The 22,453-nt window shown below is 42.5% G+C and overlaps 1 protein-coding gene across 2 annotated transcripts in view; it reads right to left on the reverse strand.

The window, feature by feature from the left end:
- CTNNA3 (catenin alpha 3) overlaps positions 1-22,453 on the reverse strand; it is a 422,479-nt gene that overhangs the window by 53,804 nt on the left and 346,222 nt on the right. For both annotated transcript variants that reach the window (XM_018920823.3, XM_018920822.3), the window contains one exon: positions 8,317-8,409. In XM_018920823.3, the coding sequence (XP_018776368.3) occupies positions 8,317-8,409 (93 nt within the window). The remainder of the gene's footprint in view (positions 1-8,316; positions 8,410-22,453) is intronic.

Below are 22,453 nucleotides of genomic sequence, written 5' to 3' on the forward strand. Positions count from 1 at the left end.
GCCTTTATGAAATATGACTGAAAATTTTTCCTATTTCCTAGGGCTAAGGAGCCTAAGTAGTTTTAAGTATGATACAACCAAAAGTTACAAAATGCAGTATTTATTCAGGTACAAAATAATCAATGAAAAAGGTTAATTGTCCTGAAACACTCAGGTATGCTTCTTCTCTCTTCTGAGAAGGTTCTATATCGTCATTCTGGGAACTGAAAAATATTTAATTGTTCAAATATGCATCTTCTGTCTTTGCAGAAGACAAACAGGTGACAGAAATCAGGATGTGAATAAGATTACCAAAAGCCCCTAAAAATGTAGCATGGTCAGAGAAATGTTTTTGCTTAATGCTCTTCATGAGCAAGGTGCCCAGCCTGCTGCAGCCATGGGTCAGACACCCCCTCCTGTGTCAGAAACAGACCAGGGAGCTGCCAGGAGCTGGGATATTACATGGCCACATGAAGATCCTGGCCCCTCGTCATCCCTCCTAGCCCAGAGAGAGGAGCCACGCTGGTCCTGATGGCTCTGCTGCCATGCTGCTTATCTCACACCTTCCCTTCAGGCCACCAGGAACTCCCAACTACACACAGCAATTATTAACACACTGTCATTACTCTGTAATTACACAAGAAATATTTTGTGACTTATTCTTGTTTAGAAAACATCGTCTACCACCAGTAAAATGGAAAGTTTAGGCCATGGCTGAATTGCTTTTAATTAATAAAATGGGCAATCAGTTCCATACATAATGTGTATGTTTTTCAAGCCATGTGTTTTCAGAGATTTTATTTACACTAGAATCACTGTCACAGGGTTAGCTTTCTCACTTAGAGAAATTACTGAAATTACAGGTTTCCCAGCATGTACCTGTGATTGCAGTCACACACAGAATCACAGACTGGTTAAGGGTGGAAGGAACCATCTGACAGTGGTCAGAATTACCCTACAGTCACAGAACTAGCAAGCACAACTATTTGGGGACTACTTCTCCCATGTGGTTAAAAAACCCCCAAATGGCCTACAGAGGGAAGAGAACCTTTATGATCTCATACATGTTTGCTGATGGGTGGATGTCTGTGGTATTTCCTAGCCCCCAGCTTCAACACTGTTTTGAGTTCAAGATCACAGGCCTGGATCTCAAAACCACAAGAAAGATGGCATTTTAATGAGGGAACTGTGACATACAGCATCCTGCTATCTGCCAACAATAATGAGCTTCAGGTGCAAGAGACATTATCCACAGGAACAAAGGGCAAAGGAAATTATAATCCTGACCTTGTCTTGACTCTCCTTTCCCTCATACTGCTTTAAAACCATCTGCAATAAAAAAACCCAAGTGTATACAGAGCCTTTTAAGCCTAGATTTAACTTTGTATCAAAATAAGCAACACAACACTAATTGTGAAATAAAGATCTAAATTGAATGACTATTACATGAGTGCAGGTTTATTCTGTCAAGCAAGAGAAAAATTATTTTTTCACTATTTCTGAACCAAAATGTTATTATTACAGTAAGAAGTAACAGATTTAGGACTAGGTGAGAGGAGAAGTTATATCTGTGATATTTTCTTCCTTCTATCATAAAAAAAGGTATGGATATTTTCTTAATTTTCCCTGACTTAACTTTTCTGAAGGCTGTTTCTCCCTGGTAGCTGGAGTCTCCAACACTGAAGTTTCTGTTGAGTCGTCCCATTTGCAACCCGACTGACCCTGTGAGACTGGTGTTTCCTTTCATTACCCTTCTATGTTTCAGTCAGGTCTACACCACTGAAACGGAACTTTTAAGGCCATGTAAGGACACACGGGGGGGTGTCATGGTTTTAGACTGGGCACAATGCCAGTACCTCCATGAAAACACATCCACCCTGGTGTCTACTGTGAGATGTGATCAGAAACAGAGCAAGCAAACTGCAACTTAGGAATAAAGGGAAAAAAACTTTATTAACACACACACACACACACACACACACACACACACACACAAAAAGAACAGAATGGAAATCTTTCAAACACATTTCTCCTCCCCCATCAACCCACATTACAGCATACAATACAAACTCAAATCTCCCTTCAGTCCCCATCTCCCAGGTTTTAATTCTCAGTCCATTATCCTTCTTCAAACAATCAATACATTCTATTAAAGAGGAAGGAGTCTTCTCCTTGTGCCATTTCTTGACTAACCCCTTTCCATATTCCATGCTCCCACCATGGAAATGGACCAGAAGACTGCTTTTGGGGTTTCTCTTTTTAAGGATTCTTTGGTCAGTTCCACAAAACGACAGTCTCTCCATTTTGGGATAGTAAAATCCCCTCCATTTCCCCCGGGGCTAGGGCTTCACGACAGAGATCCTCTTCCTCATTTCTGATCTCTGCCCATCACCACTCTTCACTGCCTTTCTTGGGTCTGAGCCATTGCTTTCCCCCCAAAACCGCAGTCTCTGTGTTACAATAGAAAGTTAGTCTGTCCACAGCCGAAAAAAACTGCTCCTCCGTTTATCTCTTCCCAAGTAAATTCTTCTCATTAACTCCACTACACCCTACTCACACAAACCTCTCATTTCACTTGTCCATTTCTTCTTGTTCTTATCTCTGTCCTCCGGGAGGATCAACGTTTGGAAAGGTTTCCATCATGAAGAAAAAAAAGTTAAAATCATCTTTAGGTGCCGGACTCTCCCTTCTCACTTTTGGCCGACTTCCCAAGAGCTGCACGGCGCATCTTATCTCTTTTCTCTCTCTCATCTCTAGGAAGCGGAGTAGGGGGGGGGAATTTGCTCGGTGCTTTCACTACTTCCTCCCCTCCATCCTTTCACGTCCCGTCCCCCCCGGTCTCTCTCTCTCTCTCTCCAAGATCCAAGGCCTCCAGCCTACCTCACGCCGCCTCGTGGCCTTTTCCCCTCCCCCACCCGGCCTACAGCCGGAGGGGGAGAGAAAACTGACCTGATCTCTTTGCTCACCGAAAAGCCAGAGAGCTACTTCCTGGGAGTTCTGCTTTTATACCCTGTGTTCTCAGAGGCAGAACCATCTCCTCATTGGTCCAAACAGATGCCAATATTCACACCTGAGCCCCCACTGGGCTAACCACTGTCTCCAAAAAAAAACCACTTCCTTTCAAACCAGGACAGGGGGTAACTAAGTGCTGATGATGTTGACTCTTCTCTCCCTGGTACACTGCTGGCCAATGACACCCCAGCCCTAAAAACTGGCCTTTTGCCTACCTTTGTCTCGGGCTGCTCTCCAAGGATTTGACTTTCACAAACTTTGATTATGCTCTTAAAATCTCAGACTGACATATGTTTTCTCTTTCCTGATCCACACCAGCACCATTCTTACCACTTACAGGGACCAGGAAGGAAAGAAAGGCAACAGAAAGCAGCAACAATACATTCAAGAAATACCAAAGAATCTCCCTTGAAAATTATTTAACACTTCCAGTTTTGTAGGCTGCAGTATGTCATGTAACCATTGAGAAGAGGAAAACACTGTTTTTCTGCACTTTTGTAGGCTGCAAGGAAACAAACCATCTTCCCAAATGAGCACATGAAAAACTTCTCAGAGCTTTTACATGCAAGAACACAAAAGAACCTGGCTCTTCATATACTGCAGTTATAAGAAAATGTCAGAGACCCCAGAAGAATGGATTTGTGTCCTTACTTTGTCTTGGGAGCTGAGGCTTTCATTCCACCAAAGCCTCAGCAGCCAGAAGAAGCCCTCTGGTCTGTTCCTGCTCTCCTGCTGCAGTCAGCTGAACATTTGGTGAAAAAGAACAGGACCCCTGGAGATCACTCAAAGTACAGCAATATATTTCAATCATCTCTTTTAACTGGCTTTTTCTTGAACAAACTTTGCAGACCACTGTCATAAAACCCACAAGTGAGCTGAGCCCTGAGCTGGTGAGTGGCATCTCTGCTGTGGAACGAGGTGATCTCTGAGGTCCATTCCAAGCCAAACCATTCCTGAGTCTGATTCTGTCAGAGTGCCAGTGTGTTCATCAGTGAATTCATGGAGACACCACTGAGTCAAAGGGACTGTCAAAATGAGCAAGACATGTCCACTACCTTTTACTGCTCCTTTTCCTACTGAGGGAATCACTTTGTGAGTTTGGATGAAGAGGTGACAGATATGTTGGATATCCAGCATTCCCAGCTAAGTGAATGCACGCCCCCAGAGGTGAACTGTGTGGGTGTGTGGTGCTGACAGAGGGGAGAAGCTGTGTTTCTTTCAATACTTTACTACCTGCTGTCACCAGCTGCCTTCTCCCCATTTCAAGAATTGCAGCAAGTCTGCTGAAGTGCAGCATTCCTTAAACAAGTTCAGAGAGTGCCTCATTTGTTCTGCCATGACAGTTCTGCTGTACTTTTAGATGCAATCTAACTGGATAAACCAGATGAAGAGGTGAAAGTATTGGGAGATAGCAAACAAAGTTTTTAATGCCATTTTTGCATCAGCCTTCACTAAGAAGGTTGGCTTAGATGATGCAAGTATGGCATATTAAATGTAATTTCTCTTTGTCCCAGGGCAATAGGCTCATAGTTAAAAAAGTATCATGCCCCAAACCTGGGCTTCACAAGAGCTTTGCCACTGGCTCTCACATCAACCTTACAAATAACCTGGAGAAATAAGGTCTAGATGTAATCTCTAGTGAGGCTAGAATATTGGCTAGAAAGCTGCTTGCAGAGCACTTACCAAGAAGACACACTGGGCCAAGGAACCCATTAGGAAAAGCTGTGAAGGGAGCTGCATTAGTCAGTGCTTCCACAACCAAGAGTCCACACTGGCAGTGGAAGAGGCCTTTGCTTTACAACTCCACGTGCCCTTGAGAACTGATCTGGAAACATCACAGAGTGTAGTGCAGCTGAGACAATGACAGGGTTAAGTCCTAAGAAAAATCACCAGCATACATACAGAACTGAGACAGAACCAGCCACGGGCACTTGTGGGGGTGGGAATTTGTGGTTGATATAAAGCTGTGCTCATGGCTGAAAGGCAAACCTCATACAAAGCTCCTTGTGAACTACGCACACAGCAGGAAATAGTGCAAATCTCTCACTTGTGCTGCTGAGATCACAGGTGGCTTCACACATATTGCAATATAAATAGTCTGGACCCAAAAATCAAGAAATTCACTAACCAGCTGCAGAGCACCCAGAGGAGAGAGAGACTAAAAGAACATACAGGAAACTCCACTCTGAAGAGTAAATCAAGGTTACTGGAATTATTCAACTGGAGTCTCCAAAAGAGGCCACAGAAAAAGGATGCACAAGTACATAAAAAAAATACATACAGAAAGGAACCTCACTCTCTGTGTCCATTCCAGATGAGTGCTAGCATGTTAATTGCAACATATGAGGTATAAGGACAAAAACTTTCCAATAAACCACCAATTCCAGTAATGAGCTAAGTAGAGAGAGCAATAGAATTGTTCATATATATGTGTGTGTCAAGAAGAAGTGTATTTATTCTGCCCTGGGCCAAATGGCTTGGATTAGCCAAGTTCTTAAGGTTCTTTCCAGCTCTACTTTGTAGAAGTACATAATATACTGCTACAACCTTGAGTGTTTCAGTAACTTAATCTCTTTACGGAAATTGGGTTAAAAATTGGCAAGAAAATTAAATGCTTTTGATAGATCATGACTCCTGACAGGGAATCTTTTGCTATGTATCAAGTGTCAAAATTACTATTCATAGAACCTACTCAAAATTACAGTACTTATCTTCATTATGCTTGAATTTTTACCAGTATTTCATGCTTGTGTAGGGCTTTGATAAAAACTTAAAAAATATTCTGAAATTGGCTTTTTTAGTAACAAATGAGCACATGATTCCTGTTAATGTACATCAGCATTTCATTTAATGTAGGAACTTAAAAGTACAGTATTTGCCACTTGAATAAAAACTGCTAATTGATCTGATGGCAAACCTAGCTTCCCTTCTAACTACTATTTATGCAAGTATCAACAGTTCTTCTGGGTCCCTGCTGTTTTATCCAGGCTTTCCTCTTGGAGTTTAGTAGATTTTTAGAGCTATACAATTAATCGTTGTATTTAAAATACAATACAAACACAACAATGAAATACCTTAGCCTGGATTTTCTCATTCACAGAACACACTGAATCAACTCCTTTTCAGCCCAGAATTGTTGCACAAACACAATGTGCAACAAAACTGTACAAAAAATTATTTAATCTCAGGCATTTTTGTCCATGCATTCACAAAACTGTATGCAGAACTCTGACAGAAAAAATGTGGGTGTGTGACGGCCTGAAAGAGTTCTGCTCTTGCCACCCCTGAGTGGATTAAGTTGTGAAGTGAAACATTTTGCCTCTTCCTCAATATGATCACCTTAGCCAGCAGCAGCAACTTTGAAATTAAGCTAAGCTGTTCTAATCACTAATCTAGTAACTTCAAACACTTAAAGTAATTTTTCCTGATCATTAACATGCACATTGTCCTCTAAGTTGAAAATTAACTGAGCAAAATCTTACTCACCCCTTCTTCAACACAGAATCCCACAATAACAAGCCACTGACTCCCTCAGTGGAATTACTGATCATGACAGCAGAAATAAGTCAGTGATAAGCTTCCAGAGCTGACTACACAAATTACACACAACCACCAGAGGAAGAGCTAACTTTCAGCTGGGAAAAGCTGCATTAGTCATTGGATCCACGAGCTGTACCTGTTCCTATGGTAACTAAGGGTTTGATCCTAAGGAGCCTCTTCTTCAAGGATGTAAAATCAGCCTACAAATAACCATCAGTGTTTTTATCCAGTTTAAGCACCTGGAGATCTCCCAGCACACTGCCCAAGTTGACCTGTATCCCCCAGCATGGGATGGTGCCACAGGCACTATTATATTCATCTCAGAAATAGGAAATTATCTAAAGGAAAAATCAATGAAGTAACATTTTTGAGATAAGTGAGGAAGATAAATACGAGGTCAAATCTCAGTCTTACTATCTCACCCCTAATCTCTGCTCTCTCTCTCTCTTCATGGAGATAGAGTCTGAAGGTGTGATTAATAATACATGACTTTTTCAGACATAAGGGAAACAAGACTTGCTAGTTAAGATGTAGCCTTTGTTACAAGTGGCATACACACATCACATCTGGTTTTATATGTTGTGATAAAAACAAAGAAAAAAATGCACCAGTTCCCCACTGGAGCAGTGAGAGATGTGGCATCGAAGAAATTACAACACTCTTGACAAAGCAAGAGGAATCAAGAGTGCTCCCATGCCGAATGAATATGGAGCCAGATATGTATAAATAAAACTGAATTATTACATCTGAAATGCCCAAGAGAAAGCACTCAAGGAGGAGAAAAGGCTGCTCTGCAATCCTGCCAAAGGACTTCTGGAACACAGTCATTCCTGGTGTCAACACTGCACACAACAGCCTTTCAACAGGACACAAAGCTGCTGTACCCCACAAAACCACACACTGCCCAAAGCTTAACATCTGTCTTCCCCACACAGATCCCCCATATTGCTAAACAGCTTCTGGGTATAAATCTTCAAATATCAATATCAAAGACCACTCCAAACAAAGAGGCCTAAAATCACTGTTGTTTGCTGCTGCAATAGCAAAAAGATTTGTTAAGACACCTTTTTTAAAAAAAAAAAGTGTGTGCAGGTGTCTGTCAATATGGTACTCCAGCCTGAGTGCATATGTATATAATTTAGTCAAAGCTGTAATTTTCTACTGCTTTCAGGGGGGTGATGTGTCATTTATGGGCCAAACAGCAGGACCTGAAATGCAGGAAAATTGTTTCTAAACTATAGAACAGGCTTTAAGCCGTGACCTCTACCTAGATGCCACAAAAAGGAACACCTACAGTAGCAGTATTATTTTGGGAGAAACGGGAGAAGACCAGAAATGCCCATCCTATAATGTTAAAGTACCGGGGTTCTTGCCCTATTAATGTGTAACAGTCCCTTCCACCCCACAAGGAGAAGCACATGCCAGAGACATCTCCCCACAGCACCAGTCTGTGCCTCTGACTGCCAACAGCCAGCTCCCCACCTGCCAGTCTGCAGCATCCACTTCTCGCTCTGTGCCCTCTCAAGTTTGTGTTATTTACAGTTTTCTTTTCAAAGAGAAGCATTCCCTCGAAAGAAGCACTCTGGTTTGGCTGAGAGGAAAGACCGCGCATGAATATGTGATCTTTAAAGCTTCAGTGGATCTCATTACATTTTGATACTAAGTATGTACGAACTGCTGCTTGTGTTTAGGCAGCAGGAGCACTGGCACAGTGAAGCGAGGTGCCAGGCAGAGAGCAGAGCAGCCGGTCCCTGCTGGCAGCGCTCCCAGCCCGGCCCCACGTACCCGGTCCGTCCTGCCCTCGGTCTGCACGCTGGTGCGGCTGCGAGCGTCCTGCTCCTCCTCCAGGTCAGACACGTCCTCCAGCTCCTCGGGCGTCTGGGGAAAGCAGGAAAGGGTTAATGGCGGCTGCTCAGGTCAAACATCTCCTCTTTGCTCTCAGGTAAGGTCTGACTAACACCAAGCAGCCCCGCTGGAGCCCTAACTAAACTCTGTGTTTAAACTGGTGTTGGGGCTGTTAGCAAAGGCGTCTACAAGAAACCTTTATGTGACAAGAAAGGATCGTGAATGTGTCACTTACCAGCTCTATTAAGCAGCACAAGTTCCTGCACAACCAGAAAAAATAAGTGTCCTTAATTTGCTATTTTTATACAAGGCATTATTTAATATGCCACTGTCTGTTCCTTCTAGTCACGTGAACTGCCGGTTGTTCTGTGATTCTGTTTCATTTATGACAAGAAATTTTCTGTATAAACCAGATCTTCAGATTTATTTACTGCTTCCCCTTTAACAAAATATTATTAAAAGAAAAAGGGTTTTCATGCAGAAGTTCTGAATTTTATAATAAATAACATAGCAAAAACCCCACACTGAACATGACTTTATAAAGGACACTAAATAAAACATTAGAAGCAAGTTTCTTCACTCAGCAAAACACTGCACAATGAAGCATACAAGGTTTTTGGGATTATGAACCACTTAAAAATACTGTTGGTTCTGCCAATGCAATAGAGCACTCAAGAAACTTTCCTTTATCAAGTAAATTCACAAAAATAAAAAACAAAAATATACAGAACCAAGTTCTACAAAGCTCATGACAGTTCTACCACCACCTTGACATCTAGAGTTCCAATTAGAGGGAAATCCTGATGTTTTGAGTCCCCCAAAAGCCTGACATTCCAAGAGAAACATAACAAGACCAGGACTATCAGATAACCTTAGAAAAAGACAGGCAGAAAGAAACCCAGCCATTACTTTTACACAATTTTCAATCAAGTCAAATGCAATGTTTTTAATCCAGAATTGCTGTATAGTCTCACCCTCATGTTTTTACTGTCAAGGTAACAAACAAGATCTGTTAAGAGGGACACTGCAGGGTTCTGTCATTTATTTCTGGGTCCACAGCACTGTAATGGCACTGCATTAACCTGAGTAAATCCACCTGCCTGCATTTGTGTCCTTTGGGAAAGAACCTCTGTGGTCAGAGGGTGGTACATACACCACAGAGCTCAACAGCAGCCTTGAAACAAGGCTCAAATAGCACTCCATTGCTTCAGCAGCACACAGACAATTTCACTCACTGAAGAAAATCATCATTTCTATGAGATAACACTGCAAGAAATAACTCAGTGTTGGTGCACAAGTTGGCAGAAATAGAACGCTGGGGTGACAAATACAGCTAAACTTCCTCAAGAAAATAGGCAATCAATTTCTGGGACAAAGATAAGCATAAAGCTACACTGCCAAAGAGGGGGAAAGGGGCATCTTATCTTCAGTCAAAGACAAACACTGTTCTGAAGTCTCAGTTTTAATGCTGGAATTGGACCTAGTAAGAATGCCACAGTAGCCAAAGGCTGTTACCATACAAAAGCTGTTGGAAAAAGAATTTTGGTGATGATGGATATACCTACAATAAAAAAGAGCTATCACAACTCCCTTTAATTGAAACACTTAGGGACACACTTATTAGAGGACCAATAACAAAGGATATTAAAACAAAGTTCAGCTTCCCAGGATTACACTGACTCCCTCAGGGAGGTAAGAGCCTTGATTAAGTTTACAGAAAAAATAATTCCTTTTAAATTTAAACTATACTGGGGTTACAATTACAATTTTAAATAGCACATTGCAATTCTTGGGTTTCAATAAAACTAGTCTGGACTTTTTTCCCCCAGTGATCATAAAGCTGGATTCATGGCAGCAAAGCACCATTTCTTCCTGGGTGAACAGGTACCTGAGAATGCCACACTTCCAATATAGCGTTTCTTTCTCCTACAAAACATGGAATTCAAAATGTTGTGACAGGGCAGAATGGTTAATATCTTTATATCAGTAACATTACACATAGGTATAATTTTAGGTAATGTGTTTAAGAGCTTCATGCCACTGTTACCCCACAACAAACTGAACATATTTGCAAAGTGGTTATTTTAGGGCCATCAAGATAATTTTATAGAATTCCACTGACACTTTTCTGTGAAGTCAAGCTATGGAAACGTTACCAGCCTCCACATGGAAACATTAGCAAAGAGGTCAGCAAAAGGACAGTAGAATAAGACACCTCTCAATGGCAGTCTCAGGTAAGCTTTGCAAAGGTGAAATCATCACTGCATTAATCTGATCTGGCATTTACAAACTGCAAATCAGAGCAGAGATCTCCTTCCAGCAGCACTGGCACAGGGATTCCCTCTCCAATTCTTTACCATACACAGAACATTGACTTGGGATCCAAGTGCTGCTCACCCAAACCCCTTGTGGGCTAAATGCTGTCAGAAACCTTTTTGGTTTTCTATTGCCTGGGCCCTTTTCCTGTCAGTAAACCCTGAGTGTGGCTGGGAGGAGGATTTTTCTGCAGAAAGCCTGTTCTCCCAGCCAGAGGACTGCATTGCCATCAAGCTCCTCCCAAGTCATTCTCTCCAAAGTCCACATCTGCCACGTCTTGGACCGTTGGTACCACAGAATTCAGAAAAACAAAACAAACCTATCCAGTTATTAAAGGCTAAGGACATTTCAAGCAGAGGGAAGCTGTTGATTTATCAAACCTTAAATCACAAACCATAAACTACTGTCGTTTTCAGACACATCAAAAACTGAAAAAACTCCCCACTGTAATAATGAGAACAACAGAAGTAGTTACTCCATTGTTTTCTCTCCTTGGAAGCTCTCTTATGCAATTCAAGGCAAAATCTTTTTCATGTTGCTCTCATGATCCACTGTTTATTAAATACCTGAGACACCTGTATCTGCTTACATGAATATTCCATGTGCCAACATGGCTATTCAAAAGGAATGCCTGACGACTGCATGGGTAAACTGGCATGAACACAAAGGGTTGCAACACAAAATAGTGTGCTAGCATCAGTGAACAGAAATTGTGCACAAGGAAAACAGCACAGCTGGAGAACTGGAGGGAGAAGCATGGAAGGAAGCTGAGAGTATTGTTTAAGACTCCTAACAGGCATCTTATCAACTGCAGGTGACAGAAGAGGGAGAGATTTGAGTCCTGTACTCAGTGATGCAACGAATACAAGACATAAATGGCAAATTCATTGTGAGACATACAAAGCATGAAACTTCCAGTAAGTGTAAGGAAGAATGCTGAGGGCTAAAATGAAACACAAGACTCAAGTCAGCAATAACCTACAGACTGGTGTAACACAGTGGTAAATGGAGTTTAGAAAGAAATCTGAACAGAGAAAAATTAGGTTTCCAGCAGCCACAGGAGCAGAACTCTTGGACAGTCTCCCCTGGAAGTGCTGGGGGGGGGAATTCATTGCAAGATGAAGTCTGAGCAGCCTGCACTACAAACAAGGTGATGGAGCAGTGGCAGTAGAAGTGAGACACAAGGGTGGGCAGGACACCTGGCCCAGGGCTGCAGGAGATTTTGGTCTTTTGTGAAAGCCTTTGCTGATCCTGATAAAAACACATTCAAGTACATTCCTGCACATCCATTCTAGGCTGTAATTCCATTACTGTGGCTGCCAAGCGACACAAGCAGCATGTACTCCTCACATTTCAATGATTGCAATAAATCTGCATTCTCAGTGGGTTTGCTACTGAAGACTCAGGCTGAGGACTCCAAGTTATATTTATAGCAAAGTCTAATATTGATGAATTTGACACCTTGCTGGTACTCAACTCTAAGCCACAACAGCAAGTCATTACTATTGAGCCAGGTGATTTCAGGATATGGATTACCTTTTCATCTTGAAATGAAAACCATTCTCTGATGACAAACCTCTTAATTTGCTTTTCTACAAGGATTTAAAAGAAAATAATTAATAAAACCAAGGTCTTGTCCCCAGTCTTCAGATCTCTATCCATTTTTCTAAACTGGTTGCAAATGGGCTTTTTGATTTCTCTGGTTTTAAATCCAAGCTTTAGAACAATTTGTTTGACTAAGTTTCACAGCATCTTCTCCATCACAGTTTTTTATGAAAACGCCCTCAAAAGTGATTATTCAGAGAACTTTTTCTATATAATTTGCTTGCAAAGGTCACATTCAACCCATGGAACCATCAATCCTGCCAATAAAGGGTTTCAGCTGCTAGAATATAATGCAGGGCCAGGTCTAAAATCTCAAAAAACACAACATAAATGGACAAACAGGCATAATGGTGTGAAAGGAAGCTATCTCCTCTTATCTAACATTCAATTAAATGCTGACCTTCACACTGTCATTATATGCTCTTATGCTTTATCTTATCTTGGTTTCAACAGCCCCATCATCCTTTTCCACAGATCAATACTAAAATGCAGAGCAGACTAACACCTTAACAGGAGCTAAGCTGGTAAGTGATGTCTTCATTGTAGCACTGCAAATGCAGTTATTTGTGCTATGTAAATCCCACAGCAGCAGCAGCAGCAATGCTTGCATGCACTCCAGGAGGATGAGAGTTTGTCTATTATGTCCTTCAGTGAGCACACAGTGCTTTACAGAGATTATCTATTCTACTGTGGACATCTGCCTAACGCCCAGATTTTAACTCATCCTGTCAGGCTGCACATCACTCAGTGTAACAAACCACAGGACACGTGGCACAAATGCAAAAATATCCTGCTCTGCAAATATTTAGCTACTGAGTAGCTAAAGTGAGTGGTATTTTTGTGTATTAGTCACAACTCAACCATTATCTCACACTTAATTCTGCCAGATGACACACTGCCAGAGCAAGAGTTTGATGCACTAGAAAGAGAACAAGAAACCACAAGCATTGTTTATCTTTTCTGAGTAGCTGAGTAAGAGCCTTACATAATTGTTGCTATCTAGTCATTTAAAGTACTTACAAAGTTTTTGCTAAAAGCAGTTGAGTGTTGAGAACAATAAACCTCACATCATTAAAGTCAAATTAAAATATTTTGTTGTTAATTTGTCAATATTGTGACATTGCAATACTATGGTAAATATCATCCCCTCTGTTAAAGATGACCACCTGCCTATTCTTGAAATCTACTCTTGGTAGCTCCCTTAAAATGCTATTTTTATCTTTAGCATACCACATTATTGGGGATATCTTTAACAAAAAAACAACAAATGCTAATTAAGCCAGAGAGCAGAATTCTGTCTTTGATAGCAGTAATGTCACCAAGCACTGGCAAGGAATCTGTCATCAAACAATAAATAGTAAAATCATTATCCTGCCACAGCCTGTACACATTTTCATTTTCAAATGTAGCTACTAAACATTTCTTGTTACTGACAGAGAAAATTCTGTAAAAAACTTTAGATATTAAAGTTGAATTCCCCTTAAGATTAGTGAAAATATAAATTTTGATGAAAACAAAGAATTTAATTATGAGAATAAGTGGACACATTTGACACTGAAAGGTGAAACTATTTTCAATAATAAAAGATGCTACAGGACAAAGAGTACATGTTTTAAAACTAAGAAATGCTGTGAACCCACAGGATGGGGCAGAAGTTGCTGTGTTGTTACTGGATGCTTGGAGGTTTTGTTTGCTTGTTTCACAAGTCATCTTAGAACATTCTGCTCCAGGAGATTAAGACCAAAAAAGTTAAAATTAATCACCATTAGAGAGAATAAGGGAGCCTGACTCCATGTGCCAATCCCTGTGCTTCCAGGTCTCACTGGGCATACATGAGGATAACCATCTTCTCAACAAGCAGCCAGCAGACAGGGAAGATCTGAGCTGAGCAGCAGAACTGAAAAGTTTAAAGTGCAAATTCTGAGTACTTCCCTCTGCAAATCCTTTTAAAGACAAACTGTGAAGTTGGCACATCTATGTAAATTGGCACAGAGAGTTTTAGCAGTGCTTTTCTATCCTAGGCTGCATTTTTGTGCTGGGAACGTGCATTCAGCCCTGTTCTCACTGCTTCCTCCTTCCTTTCCCCAACAGCACTATCTATGTATGCCACTCTCACATCATGCCTACAGCAATTCAAAGAGAGATTGACTCCAGGAAATACTGACCTAGTTATGCTGCACAAAAGCTCTGAACACATCTTGAACTCTAGAAAACTGGGGGAAACATGACAGCTGCCTGAAAATCCCACCTAGTAATGGCATTGTAGCCAAAAGGGTCCAAAGGTACCAGCAGGGTAAGAGTTACAAACTGTGGTGGCTAACAGCTGGCCTGGAGGCCTCACGGTTAGAAATAATCCCAATTATAATCCTAGAACTAATTACATTCATAGTAATTATATAACTATTATATATAGTAATTATATAACTCAGCCAGGCTGGGCCGTTGGGGAGCCAGGCTGCTGGGGACACAGGCAGCTATTGGCTCCTAGCCAGGGGGCAGCTGGATCAGCCCATCAGCAGTGATCCCAAAGCCCCTGGGCTCCCAGAGCAGTGTCAGGAGTGATCCCAAAGCCCCTGGGCTCCCAGAGCAGTGTCAGGAATGATCCCAAAGCCCCTGGGCTCCCAGAGCAGTGTCAGGGATCCAGCCCTGGCTCAGAGCAGTCAGATGATCCCAAAGCCCCTGGGCTCCCAGAGCAGTGTCAGGAATGATCCCAAAGCCCCTGGGCTCTCCAAGAGTCCAAGTGTCAGGAATGATCCCAAAGCCCCTGGGCTCTCAGAGCAGTGTCAGGAATGATCCCAAAGCCCCTGGGCTCCCAGAGCAGTGTCAGGAATGATCCCAAAGCCCCTGGGCTCTCAGAGCAGTGTCAGGAATGATCCCAATGCCCCTGGGCTCTCAGAGCAGTGTCAGGAGAACAGCACCCAGGGGAAGTTGCCTGCTGCCCTGTGACCCTTGGCACACTGCGCCACGGGCCCCTCTCCAAAGCTGCAGCAGGTGACAGCTTTGTAAAACCTACAGCACAACCAGAAAGGCTGCTCAGATTTCAGGGCTGCAAATCCTTCACCAGGTTACTTGAGGACTCACCTAGGAACCTGGAAGCTTCTTGACTTTTTTCCAGTTATTTTATTTCAAGGAAGCACTTTTCTGTATATAACTTTTAAAGAAGAATTTCGAATCTCTAAGAACAAAATATGATCAAACACAGGAATTACAATCACACAGCTCTGCTGTAACCCAAGCCCCTGCCTTGATTCCACAAGAACCATGACAACTGATACACAGCTTCATGCAAAGCACAGCCTTTGCTTATGTTTATTAACTAGGAAAAATCACCATATGGCTTAGAAGCTTCCATTTTAAACTCAGAAAACTATTAATTAACAAGAATAGAACAGTTGGTTTTAATACAAGTGATTTGTTCTTCAGCTATCTAAAATGTGTTCCCCATTCCCTCTGCTGGGTTGACATACATTTGCTCCATCTAGTGGGAAGCCAATTAAGACATTTCATTTATAATGGAAATACTTGCTAAGCTGTTTAAAAATGGATCCTGAAAAATGAATTAAGCCCTTGTTCTTTTGCTAGTAATCTTCATAAAGCAAATTATATATGGCTTTATATGTGAGCAGTTCATAACTGTGAAACAGATTTCTAAACATCACCTCGACCTTTGAAAATGAGAAGAGATTAGACCTTGCTTTCCCTCTCTCAACCGTATGTATTAAAGATAAACAAAAACATCTTCACTGTCAGCCTGGCTAACCTCAAAGGCAACCAGAGAGGTGTTCTGCATCTTGCTTCTGTGAAAATTCACAATGGTTCCCATTTTTAATAAAGGCCAGAGGAACAAACTGGCCAAGCACAGGCTGCTCAGCCTCCCGTCAGTCCCTGCAGTGTCATGGCCAGACCGTCACTGGGACAGGCTCCTCACACCATCTCCCAGGTGCTGGAGCCAAGCAGGGCCATTGCCTGAGGCTGTGGGCTCAGAGGGCTGTGCTGAGCTGGGAACAAGAGCAGCATCCCAGGCTGCTCTTGGGATGAGGGCCAGCAGGGACCTGCCCTGGGCCCAGCTCGGGGCTGCACCAGCTGGACTGATGCACTCTGCAGCAATGGATCATGCAAACTTTGCACCTAGGAAGGCAGAAGGTAGACAGAGAACGGGCTGGGGCTGCCTGGAGCAGACCAGCTGAAAGGACCTTGGGCTCTTGGCACAAAGAGCACTGGGCAGGAGCCAACAGTGCTCCTTGGCAGCAACACACAGCATCCTGGGAGCCAGTGAGGTGTGGCAAGGTAAATCCACTTCTGAGAACCAGAGTGTTGAAATTATACTTCAAAACCACATATTAAAGTCTTCCTTCCTGCAGAATCTCCTTTTCCTCTCCAGAAGCCTCCAACTTTTGTGGAGGAGAGTATATCCCAAAGCCAAATTGTTACCAGGCAGATGACATGCAGGAAAGAAACTGCTTTTGGAATACATCAATATATTAAAGGTAAAAGAGTGCAGTTAATATCTCCTTTTGACTGTGTTAAAAACATTTCAGGGCCCAGAAAGGACAAGACAATTCAGAAATCCACAAGAAATGGAGATTTATCAGATGAATAAAGTCTGAGCAATGGTGGCCCCCTCAGCAAAGATTTCTAACGTGCCAAATCAATCTATTTCTGTTACATGAATTATGCTCAATGATCACACTAAAAAAAAAATCCCTTGGATAAATTAATTTATTCCTCAGCAAAAGGTTGCCAATGATAAGTGCATTTCTCAAAGTGGAATAGATGAAATTATTAACTACAACCTCAAGATCTGCTCAAGCCTCTTCAGTCTCAACCACCCCCTGCACTATCTGAGCTCAAGTAAAACAGATCATCTTCAGAAAAGACACAGAGCAAGCCTGTCCATCACAAACCCATGCCTCACTGAGAAATGCCACTGGAACGCACAGCCTGCTTCTCAAAGTGCAGGTACCACTGCTGTCATCCTTCCCACACATTCCCACCTAGAACTTGACAATTGTTAAGCACAAATTGCTGGTTTAGAAGCTATTCCTCCCAGACACTCAGACAATGGAAATAAAACCACCCTAGCCACGAATCCTGTATCCATCACTTTCATTCCTGCTTTTAATTATCAGGAGGCTTCGGATGCCCAGAACACACATCCACCCACCCTCAGCCATCCAGTTACCAATAATGTCCAAATGAATGATCAGCACCAGCTGACATGGGCTTAAGGAACCCATTAAGGCCATCACTGTGCAAACCAGCCTTCCTATGTCCCAAATCACTGATTTCATTCTGCTTTGGGAGGCTGAGAGCCTTCACTACCAAGCAGGCTCTCCAAGCAAAGCAGAATTAAACACATATAACCCCCACACACAGCTGTCCCTCAAAGAACACTAGTTTGGGTCTAGCTTCTGAACAAATTAGTTATTACAGGATTTTCTTAGAATTTTTGTGGATGCTAAAATTCCTGTTTGTATGTGAAATGACTTCTTCCATCTGGGAAGGTTTTGTGAACAAGTTCTGTGAAAGGCAGCACAGAATCCTCCCTCTAAGATATCAAATGAGAAAGTTATTCAGAGCAGTACTTTGCACATTTTTCACAATATGCAGCTTTGACAGCCTCTTCTGGCCAGTGCAACAGGAGAGACTCAGCATAACTCTGTCATCTGCCAACAGACTAACAGAGATAAAACTGGCATGAAGCCAAACACAAGAGCCGTAATATATATGAAAATTGACCAAAATCTTATGTGTGAAATTTGGTTTTCTTCATGTCCAAACTGAATCTTCCCCTAGTCAGAGTTTATTCTGCTTCAATCCACTATGAATACATAACACAGCTTTTCTCCAGTCCTGTGCAACAACATTTTACATCAGTGAAATCAGCTATGCCATCTTCTCTGCTCTCCCCTTTGGTTCTCTGTTCCCTTGGCTAATTAGGACTAACACATCTGGTGTTTTTTCCACAGGTCACAAGTCCTAATGCTCTGGTCACTGCAGCTGCAATAAATCAGAGTGCATTGCTTAAACAACTAGGGAATTTTGGAGGTTCTCACCATTCATTTTGGGACTTAAACCCCACTTTTCTCATTTTTAACTATGAACTTACAAAGCTGAATTACTGCAACCAACTGTAACTCAGAAAAACCTTGCTTGGTTGCATGGGCAGAAATTAGTCTTTCAGACATCTCCAGTATTATCTGACTTGAACAGTAAGTGAACAGCAAGAACTAATAAATCTAAACACAAATTAACCATAAACAGCCTAAATTTAATCAGTAACTGGCACTGATAGGAATATTTTTATCCCATGGCAATAGATTTTAAAAAAAATGTGCAACAGAACAGAATATGGGTACTTTTTTTTTTAATGCAAAGAGAAAAACACACATGATACATACTTGCTAGAAAAGCACTAAGAATTACAGGGGAGCACAGGCTAAAGAGGATGCAGCTGTATCACATTCCTGAAAACAAGGGCACCCAGACTTTTTTAAGTGTCTGCAGGCACAAAGACAGCAAACCTTCTGAAATATGCTCTCTCTTCAACTGAGACCTGAGCCTCCACTGCAGGTACTGCATCAAGTGCTGGGCACTGCACTTCCCAAAGGAAGGACACAGCTGGAGAGCAGGATCCAACAAGCATCAGCATGGGCTCATGGGAGAAAACCAAAACCAACCCAAACTTGAGGTGTACAGGAAACAAGCAGAAGGAGATCACCCATCCTGATGGACATGGAAGTGCTTGAAGGTGCCATAAGGAGATGTATGGAGTGGATTTAAGGATGAACTTTCCAAAGGGAATGGACTGGGACTGACTGCTTGAAGGCACCCTCCAGTTGCCAGCTGTGGATATTTCTAAGAACAGGTCAGACAAATGAACACTGGGAATTATTTGAAGTTAATCCTGATCTGCACAGGAGACAGTATTGATAGAGTTAGGTAAGTATCTTTAGAGTATGTATTTGATTGCTGCATTTATCTTAGGTCAGATAAAAACCAGAATTTATAGATGAGTTACCCTTTTCCAAAAAGACTGGCACCCTGTGGGAAGGCCAGTTTTCAGGCTTTACAAAAGACAATTCTTACACTACCTCAGCATGAGGCACGAGAAGAGAATCTGCAAATAAACAACACAAGACAAACTGTGAGGTAAAAGGAGAGAAAATAGAAAAGAAATGAAAAAAGGAGGGGAAGGAAAGGAAATGAAGAAGATAAAAAGAAACACCACTGTGTGAGGCAGGTCAATGCATAGCTGTGCCTGTGATGCAGCACCAGGAGTCCTCAAAGAATGCTATGCTACATCTTTGTGGTAAGCTGTTTGTGTGGGCTGCTGAATGGTCCCTCACAGGAATTTCAATCGTTCCTCTTGCCTTCTCCTTGTGGAGGATGGGAGTTTTTAGCAATTAGTACTGCTCAACCTCTTTTCTTCCCCAGGCAGTGGATAAATCTCAGAGCTCATCAACATACCCAAGAATAAACAAAAAAGGAGAGTAAATGTATCACAGCCCCAACCCAGCCTCTGCCAGGTAGAGGCTGCCTGCCAAAGCCCTGAGCTATCTGGCAGTCCCACTGGCTGAGCAGGACTGAACCATGCCATCTCTAAAGAGGAGGCTGCAAGTAGAGCTTGCTGCTGAGCTTTCTGGAAGGAAAATATCAGGAGAAAAAGAAGCTTTTTACTAATGAACTAAACACAACCTCAAATTTCATCTTAGTTTTACTCTACCAGGCGAAAAATGTGAGAATTTCAGAGGGAGAAAATAGTCCTGTGAGTTATAAATTCAGAATGTTCTACAAATGCATGGTGCAATTTAATAACCCAAACATGGAGACAAGACCAACAATACAGCAGAAACCCTACCAGACAGGATGTCAGGAAAAATAACTCCCTTTCTGCAGTTAAAGGACAACCAGGGTGAGTCCCCTGATTTCTGACCTGTGAGTTTCCTACAAACTGCAGGAGCAAATCAAGCAGCCCAGTCTGAGATGGAGGAAGCTGGAAGATGCAAGGTTGAAGGCTGTATTAATGGAATGGAGCCACCAAGAAAAGCCTAAGTTTAGGCATACACAATTTCAGACTTCATGTCTCTTGGGGACTGGCTCCATTTCAGCAATAAGTGATTAGCTGCAAACCCCAGCACTGGTAAATTAATTCCACTGACATTGCTGTGCTTAAAATCTGGGTAAGTTCTGCTGATGGCTCCACTTACCAAGGTGACAAGCAGATGTTTTATTGGTTCCCTCTGAGCAGCCAGACTGAGCTCCACACTCCCAAGCATCCAGGGCACCACTTGAAGCACATAACCCAGGTAAACTCAGGTACTTCGATGGCTTTGCCTTTGTTTGCTGCATTTACTATTCCCTCACTAAAACATCAAACAATTCTTCATGTCTGTTCTTCATTTGCTGAATGTTAATTAAGTCTCATGCTTGTTTCTTTATGCATTTGGAATGCAGCTTTCCCAAACCCACAGCATTCCAGAGTGTATCTGACATGGCCTCTCTGTGGCCAGCCAAGCTCCCAGCCAGGCATGCCCTGCTCAGGTGGGATGCCAGACTGGTTTCTCCCTACGGCAAAGGGTCCAATTCCCATTCTGAGGAGCCATCAGCAACCAACATACAGCTGACACCTGCTGAGCTGATTTCCCCCAGGCACAAAGCACACAGTGATCATAAAGCAGGCAAAAGGCAGGCAGAGGTGTGATTAATACAATATAGATAGGCAGGAGAAATATGGATGCCAGCCCCCCAGTGAGCTCTGACACCAGTTCCTGTGGCCAAGCCTGTGCCTGCCCTGCCAGAGCACACAGCCAGGCAGCGAGCTCCAGTGTCTGTACAGCAATGAGGACAGGCCACTGCCCCAGGTGGGCTGGCCATGACCTCCAGAGAACCCCAGAACAGCACAGCAAGGGACCAGGCTGGGAGCAGGGGCTGCCTGGGCCAGGTGTCAGGTGACAAAGCCATTCTCAGGGACACACAGCTGGACCTGTGTGCACCCCTAGGCTGCCAGGGCCTCGCTCTGGATGCTTCCAGCAGCTCTTTATCCCTCACGCGGACATGCTCTGCTGTATCCTACCATGGAATTGTGACTCTGCTGTGGGTGGATTTAACACTGCAGCAGATTGCAGGAGATTTCAAAGGCCCAGTCACACTGGCCCATATGATCATTTCCCATGTGCTATTTCATGCTGGACCATGTTCAGCTAGAAGGAAGGCTTCTACTTTCAAAAAGAATTATGTTCAACTTGCTAAATATTCAGGTTTTCTTCTATTTTCTGTAATTCTATGCAGACTACTTCATGAAGACCAGGATCACAAGGCACCCAGAGTAACAAACTAATTTTAAATTAATATTACCCCTCCACTTTCCTAATAATTGAAGTACCTGTTACAGCAATTACCTTGGAGGCCTTGTTGCTGTTTGCTAGGCTACAGTGGAGGAATGGTGCAGTAAAACAGCAATTTCAACCCAATCCATGTGCTAGGGGATGCACAGCCCTCCTCTGCTGCAACACACCTCCCTTCAGTACTCATATACACTGATTTTGTTGATAATATAATGAAGGGACTCCTCTGTCTCTAAAGAATATGCTGTAAGTGCCAGGGTTTCTCAGGAAATTAGGCAGCATCAGTCTTGTAAACCTCTACAGAATCTTTTCAGATAAAAAGGACTCACAGATACCATCTTCAACTTGCCAGGCTCAGTGGAGGATATTTTTTTTCCAATTCTCCAAAGACTTTTTTTCCAAGGTTTCTTTTTTTGTGAGTCAGTTTCCCTGTTATCACTACGTCTCCTTATGTCCACCTCCCTTCATCAGCTGCATTCCAGCCCTGAGCACACTTTCAAGGAAACAAGTGATTCAAGTTGGCAAGCAATGGTAAATTTAAAAAATGGAAGGAAGCTGTCATTAAAAGCAGAACCTGAACTGAAATATGCTCATGGAATACTAAGGAATTCTAAGAACAAAAATTAAAAAAAACTCAGGGAAGCAATAAAGAACCAATTAATCCCAAACCTTGTCCACTATCACACTGCTTAATCAGCAAGGACATGCACGACAAGAGGATCAGACTCTGCTACGCCAACATCAAAGCACAGAATGACACAGACCCCAGCACTGCCACCCTACTCTTGTGCCAGCAGAACTCAGATCAC

The sequence above is a fragment of the Serinus canaria genome, chromosome 6, assembly GCF_022539315.1.
Source record: "Serinus canaria isolate serCan28SL12 chromosome 6, serCan2020, whole genome shotgun sequence".
Classification (NCBI taxonomy): domain Eukaryota; kingdom Metazoa; phylum Chordata; class Aves; order Passeriformes; family Fringillidae; genus Serinus; species Serinus canaria.